This window comes from Osmia lignaria, unplaced genomic scaffold, assembly GCF_051020975.1.
Source record: "Osmia lignaria lignaria isolate PbOS001 unplaced genomic scaffold, iyOsmLign1 scaffold0013, whole genome shotgun sequence".
In the NCBI taxonomy this organism is placed as follows: Eukaryota; Metazoa; Arthropoda; class Insecta; order Hymenoptera; family Megachilidae; genus Osmia; species Osmia lignaria.
This window is the reverse complement of record NW_027478167.1, coordinates 13,875,091-13,882,733: the sequence shown is the minus strand read 5'-3', so window position 1 is coordinate 13,882,733 and position 7,643 is coordinate 13,875,091. Positions and strand designations below refer to the sequence as shown.

The window sequence follows — 7,643 nt, the reverse complement described above, 5'->3', positions numbered from 1 at the left end:
TATTAGAACCAGAGAAGATAACAACATGTTCTCGTTGCCTAAATCATCTTAAAAAACATAAAGTTCCATCACAGGCATTCTGGAATAAAATGGAACTCATGCCTGTACCTCTGAAGATAACAGATTTATCGGAAATCGAGAAACAAATGTTGTGCAGAATAGTACCGTTTCTTAAAATCATGAAAATTCAGAATCGCTTCAGTCAAGATTGGTGCAAAGGTCAGGTAGTTCTGTTTACCCGCGATGTGTTCGAAGTAGCCGAGCAACTTCCAGTCCAATTAAACCAAACCGGTATAGTGATTGTAGTGGAAAGCCTCGAAAATTTGGAACGACAACGACAATTTCAAATAAACGTTGGCAAACTTCGAGTAGTTTTACAATGGCTATTACAAAATAATGCTTTATACAAAGATGTGCGACCATGTTTTTCTAATATTACTAATAACATTTTCGAAATAGCTCATGACATTGAACAGCCGGCTATTGTAACAAAGGAACTTGAAGTTGCACAAAGAAATATTGAACCATACAGTAGATTTGTAGACGTTGGTTTACGAGGCACGTTTCATCAAGCTAGTGATCGCTTCAGTATCGAATCTCGTGGTAAGCAGGTTACTGGCGTAGCTGCAGTTGCATGTGTTGCGTTTCATTCCCTTGATCCTAGTACGTGGTGTACTAGTGATGTCGATTATGTGGTTATAGTCGGAGATAAATATTATCGTGATTGCGTTGAAGCACGAAGTATTCCTAACCTCAACGAAATCAATGTAGACTATTTAGCCGCAACTGAATTATTACCACATCTAACATTTAATAATAGGCGAGTCAATATTAACGTTGACTATGAAATGTCTGTAAATGGTCATATTGATGTTGATAACGGTGATGAAGGATTTCCAAATTTAAAAAATGGTTTGATTAGGTCTTTCCAACAGTATATGTACGGAATTCATACTGCAAATTATACATCAGTAGCCGTATCATGCAACAACCAGTCGGAAACAACCTGCTATTGGTTGTTTGATTCCCATGCAAGAGGTCCAAAAGGATATAAAGCACCATTACGGGGCGCCTCATGCTGTATGAAATTTACTACTATTGATGCTTTTCAGGCCACCTTGCGTCGTAATTTGTATGCGAAAGATGGCAACAGCAATGTATTAAATATCTACTCATTAACACCTATAACAATTGTATCCGGAAGAAATAGATCTCCACTGGTAGAAAGAATGCAACATCTGTCAGTTGGGACCCCTCGAACAGAATCCGGCGAAACACGAATTATATTCGAAACAAGCATGTTACGTTCGGTTGACGAATGTGTTCCCAACATCGATAGTGTCGTCTCAGTCAGTAATACTAATAATAACGCAGACAATGACCCGATAGAACTGGCGATATACATAGAAAAACAGCGTCTCCTTTGAACCTAGAGAGAGAGAGAAGGATGGAAGAACTGTGTTGGTTCTTCCTGTTTCCGGATGGAAAAAATGGATTTGGAGAGCATCGAGACATCTCAATAACACCACTGGATTACTTCCAAGCGCGTATTCTGAGCAATGACAAACGATTCCAGCGAACAGATTATTTGCTCTTCGCATTATCTGTTGTTGAATACTACCGCGCAAAAGCTAGCATTTCAGTATCATGTAAAATGCGCCAAGGGGAACATACTGCACAGGGATTAGTAGATAATATGCACCTCACGATGGGAAACATAAGAGGATCGGCATCATACTGGAAACGCTGCTGTTCGGAATTGATCGCCATGGTCCGAAGTCTTGGACCTCCCACATGGTTTGCTTCGAGTCAAACGTACCTGATTTTCTTACCAACGAAGGCCGCAACATTATTCAGAAAGTTGTATCTTGTTCATTGGAAGCAGAAAATCAGGATATCAGGGACATAGTTCAAAAGGTCCAAATTCATAAACATTCTGCTACATGTTACAAAGATCGTAATAATCGTTGTTGTCGTTTTGGATTCCCCAGACCGATAAGTGAAAGAACGATGTGCTTAGGTCCAGATGACAGACTTGCGAACAATGTACGTTTCTGCGTACTTAAGAGAACAGGAAATGAAATTATGGTGAATAATTACAACCCAACTCTTTTAAAGCTTTGGGAAGCAAACATGGATATTCAACCATGCGGAAATGTCACAACTGTCGCATATTATATTGCTAAATACGCAAGTAAATGCGAGCCGCAGGACACAGGAAATATTATTAAAGAAGCCATTTTACGAGCGAAACGCCGGAGCCGTACCGTCCGGGATCAACCATTTTTGGTATCTGTGACAATTCTATCTCAACGTGTGATTTGTGCTATAGAATGTGCATATCGGTTGTGCCATCTGCCCTTTAAAATGAGCTCGAGAAAAGCTGTGTTTATAAACAGCTGTCGGCCTGAACAGAGATACAGAATCCTCCGATTCGAAGAAAATGAAACATCATTTTTCAATAACATATTCGATCGTTACGTAAAGAGACCAGACAATCTAGAGGATTTGAATTTGCTGAATTTGCTGTCCGATATGAAACAGTTTCAAGTGGAGTGTGGACAGAAGAGGATGGAGCCGCAGAACTTAGAAATGACGATGAAGAAATATCGAGATCGAGGTTTATAAAATTAAAGGATAATACCCGAATGCGAATAAGAAAAAAACCAACTGTACTTCGCCACCGATATTATACCTTAAACAGTGATAGGGAAGGATATTTCTATAACTTAATAGTGTGTCACATTCCATTTCTTTACGTCCGAAAACGAATCCTCGGAGCAATGTTTTCTTCGACGGCAACGCGAGTTGAAACCTATGTTGGGTAACGCAACCGTCGAACAATTGACTCACGCAGAGCAAATTATTGAAACGGCGCTCGCCCAGGCTGTTGCTTTGAATGTTGTACACGAAGAAGAAACTGATAATGAACATTTAGGAGAACCAGTCTGTTGCGCGTAGAGTATTAATTTTTGCTCTAGGCAAGAACGCCGGTTAATTTTGTAAGGAAAAGGAGTGCTGGATGAATTAAATTGGCACCTTTAATAATTACGTTAGTAAATAAGTATTCTTTAATTAGTAAAGAATAATATTGCGAATTAGTCGCGAGTCACGTACTGCTTGTTGTGATGAGAGCAAGCGAATAGGCCGTTTTGTCGCCACGTTGTTGTTTTTATAAACCGATCGACCGATGACAACGCCGAGGCGATGGTGTTGTCGAACACTATACGGTTTTAAAATTATGGCGCTATGAATCCGGTACATACCGCCCGCCTCGCGGCGCCGTGCGACCGCGACGAATGACGTCACGATTCTACGCCGTGAATGAAGCGTAGTGACGAGCACGTTCCATTAACGTGTCGTGCCAGGCTGCGTAGTTCTTATTAAGGTAGGTAATGAACCGAATTTTTTACATCGAACATACGTGCGTAAGCGATAAATATACGCGTAAAGAACGTTGTGAATGTACATGGTAGAATATATGATACATTGCCTTAAACTAAATCTTATGAACTAATCGGTAGTTTGCATAGGTTAACTACAGGACGGGTATATTCCGATCGTGCGGTCTTGATACTGACCACTCGCACGAGGCCGTCCTTACCAGGGTGACATTTGGTCACCCGACCGAGGTCCCATTTGCCCGGAGGAAGCGTGGAGCTCTTCAGCAGTACCAAGTCCCCGATTTTAAGGTTAGTGGCGCGACTACACCACTTCGAGCGAGCTTGTAACGATTGCAGATATTCGTGAGCCCATGCTTTCCAGAATTTTTCGGTGAGTTGTTGCACCCATTGCCAGCGCGATAATCGGTTTTCGGCAATGTCTATTACAGACGGCGCAGGAGGGACCTTCAGCACACCGCCCACTAGAAAATGCCCGGGTGTGAGGGCCTCGCAGGACTCGAGGTCGTCCTTCAATGGAGTTAAGGGACGAGAGTTTAAACAGGCCTCGATTTGACAGAGGAGTGTATTGAACTCCTCACATGTGGGCGTACGATCGCACAACATGCGTCGCAAGTGCGTCTTGACGCTCTTGACGCCCGCTTCCCAGATTCCCCCAAAATGAGGCGAGGAGGGAGGAATGAAATGCCACGTGATGTGATCTGCAGCAAACAGCGCACGAAGGTGAGAATCGGCAGTAACTAGTTTAAAAGCCGCTCTTAATTCTCTATTTGCGCCTTGGAAATTCGTTCCGTTATCGCTGTATAACTTTGTAGGTAGGCCGCGACGAGCAGTGAATCGGTTAAATGCCGCTAAAAACGCCGCGGTGGAGTAGTCGCGCACCAACTCCAGATGGATCGCCCGCGTGGATAGGCAAATAAACAATGCGATGTACACCTTGTGCGCCTTTTGCCCGCGTCCGCGGTGCGCGAGGGCGGAGAATGGTCCCGCATAGTCCACTCCGCAATGAGCAAACGGCCGAGCTGGAGTGACCCTAGCTGTAGGTAAGTCACTCATTTGCTGACGAACTGTGGCTGCGCGCCAACGCACGCATCTAATACACTTATATATGTGACTTTTCACCAGGCGCCGCGCGTTAATAACCCAGTAAGTTCGTCGCAAAACGCTTAACGTTAGTTGAATGCCTCCGTGTAACGTGTTTGCGTGGCAATCTGCTATAATGAGTTCTGTGACTCTATGCACCGGTAAAACTATCGGAAACCGTTCCATAAGGTCGGAGTTGCGCAACCGCCCTCTTCGTCCAAAAAGGGGTTCAGTCGAAATAATGGACTCGATTTAGCAAGAGACTCGCTCCTTTTCAAGGCCTTTATTTCGTTGCGAAATGAACGCGCTTGAACTTGTTGAACCCAGAATTTCCGCGACGCGACGAGTTCGTTGGTAGTGACGACCGTATCTTGATGGTCGTGTTTCCCCGTTTTAACTCGCGAAATGAAACGCGTGACGTACGCGGTAATTCGGAGGAGTTTTTGCCACGAGGATGTGCGTGTTGGCAGATCCCACTCAGTCTCCGACTCCACATGCAATGCATTGATCTGGTTTTTGATTTCAGCCTCAGCTTCCCTCGGGACGACAGGCCTAAATTCTGGCCACTCATTAGGAGTTTGCGCCAGCCAGGCAGGACCGTGCCACCAAAGGGGGTGGTGAAGCAGTAGTTTCGCCGACAACCCGCGGGACGCACAATCGGCGGGATTACAACCGGTTGGTACGTGTCGCCAAGAAGCATTCGGCGCTCGGCTTTGTATTTCCGCGACGCGGTGTGCCGTAAACGTTTTTAATTGACTCGGGTGTCTATGTATCCAAGCTAATGCAACGGTGGAATCAGTCCAACCGTAGACCGGTACGTTATCGAGTTTTAATGTAGCCTGAACCTGCTCGATCAATCGCGTCATTAGGACGCACGCGCATACTTCTAACCGCGGAATTGTGAGTGGTTTCAACGGTGCTACCTTTGTCTTCGCCATAAGTAAATGTAACGCAACCTCGTCCGCGATGGAGATTGTTCGCAAATAAATTACCGCCGCATAGGCGTCTTGCGAAGCGTCTGCAAACCCGTGTATTTCGTACGCGATTGTAGCATTTCCCATCCTAATCCAGCGCGGAAGGGTTACTTTTGGTAAATCTTTGAGCTCCGCGGAATATTCGCGCCATTGGTAGGTCAATTCGCAAGGTAGAGATTCGTCTCAGTCTAACTTGGCCACCCATAACCTTTGCATGAAGATCTTGGCCACGATGACGACGGGAGAAATCCACCCCAATGGGTCAAAGATTCGCGCGATATTCGATAAAACCACGCGCTTAGTCGGATTCGCCGTACTAGCGGAGTCGAACTTAAATTGAAATCGAAATTCGTCCGATTTAGGTAGCCAGCGGATTCCTAGCATTTTTAATCCCTCGGCATCTTGAAATAAGCGGCTCGAGGCCAGCTCGTGATCAGCGTGGGAGATCTCCGTTAATAACTGTAGACAATTGCTTGACCACTTTCTTAGATGGAAACCTCCGCGTCTGAGGGCATCCGTTACCTGCTGCCGTGTTTGACGAGCCAGCACTCGATCATCGGCCCCGAAAAGCGCGTCATCAACGTAGAGATGCTCATTCAGGATAGGCGCCGCGAGAGGGAAATTAGTCCCCTCATCCAGCGCGAGTTGTTTGATGACCCGATTCGCGAGAAAGGGCGCTGGGGCTGTCCCGTATGTCACGGTAAGTAATTCATAGGTTTTAAGCTGATCTTCGGGTTTAGCGCGCCAAACGATCAACTGGTAGGCGATGTCACGATGGTCAATCCAGATTTGCCGGAACATTTTCGCGATATCTGCCGCGAACACGAACTGATACATGCGCCATCGTAAAATCGTGACCGCGAGGTCAGCTTGCAATTTCGGACCAACCAGTAAATGATCGTTTAGCGTAGACCCGTTCGACGTAGGCATCGACGCGTTAAAAACCACTCTCAATTTTGTCGTACTACTGTCTTGACGAATGACCGGATGATGCGACAAATAGACCTTTTGCTCCAAAGGAGGGTCTGATTCAAGAAATTCCCGCATGTGACCGAGCCGCAGGTATTCCTCCAGAAAAGAGTGATAAGCCGTAGCTTGTTCCGCGTCTTTGGCAAGCCGTTTCTCCAATCTATAAAAGGAGGCTACCGCGATTCCTTTCGAAGCCCCGATATCGATGGGAGGCTCTGATTTAAACGGCAATCGCGCTACGTATTTCCCGTCAGGTTTACGTGAGTGAGTCCGCCGAAAGTGATCTTCACATTGTTTGTCCTCTTCGGAGAGGAACATTACCGGTGGAGGGGCTTCCACCTCCCAAAACTTCCTTAACGTATTGTTGATTTCTGTGTTAAGGTCGCCGTAGTGCACGTGGAGTTGCATCGCATGAGACTCAGTGGACCGAGCGGGACCGGTCAACACCCAACCGAAAATCGTTTTCTGCGCGACGGGTTCTGAGGGAAGGCCCTTTCGAAGACCGTCGAGCAAGATCGCACCATAATTATCCGCGCCGATTATGAGGTTCACGGGTGCTTTATTATTCGTGAGAGGATCGGCCCACTCCAGACCACGTAAGTGTATCCATTTACTCGAGGCGTCTATTGAGTTTGAGCGGTAAATAGTGAGCCGTTTTAGAATAAGAGCGCGCACGGGAATGACGGGCCCTTTTCCGTGGCACGGTTCAATTGTGACGTTCGCGGAGGCGCGGACCGTGGCCGACGTCCCGGCCCCAATACCGGAGACGGAAGCTTGGACGTGTTGGCGATTAGCGCGCAACGCGTTTGCAACATTCTCACGAATGAACGTTGCTTCCGACCCTGGATCAATTAAAGCGCGTAATGTCGCTTGTCGGCCTTCACGAGTACCGACTTTGATCCAAGCTGTAGCGAGAACGACCTTTTTTTCATGACGCGACGTACCGAAGTGCGTGTTTACCGAAGTCGACATCGTCGTGTCTTCTATGTTATTATGCGCTACGTATATAGGTTGCGCCGAATGTTGACCTGATTCTGAATCCGCGTGAGAGGTCGATTCGCGACCTTTGCTTACGGACGACGTCTTCGAACTCTTTCGCTCGGAATGCAAAAGAGTGTGATGTTTGCCTTTACATATCGAACAAGCGCGTTTGCTAGGACAGGCGGCCGGAAGATGCCCCTTTTGTAAACAATTGAAACATCGATGATGTTCGCGC

The 7,643-nt window shown here is 46.3% G+C and overlaps 1 protein-coding gene across 1 annotated transcript; it reads right to left on the bottom strand.

Moving 5' to 3' along the window:
* Window positions 1-3,506: 3,506 nt before the first annotated feature.
* LOC143306599 (uncharacterized) lies at window positions 3,507-4,457 on the bottom strand. Its single transcript, XM_076693065.1, has one exon. It carries the CDS (start codon window positions 4,455-4,457, stop codon window positions 3,507-3,509), a length of 951 nt encoding a protein of 316 aa, XP_076549180.1.
* Window positions 4,458-7,643: the final 3,186 nt, after the last annotated feature.

Excerpts from the sequence above, each read along its gene's own strand:
- LOC143306599 (XM_076693065.1), bottom strand. The coding sequence starts at position 4,457 with ATGAGTGACTTACCTACAGCTAGGGTCACTCCAGCTCGGCCGTTTGCT.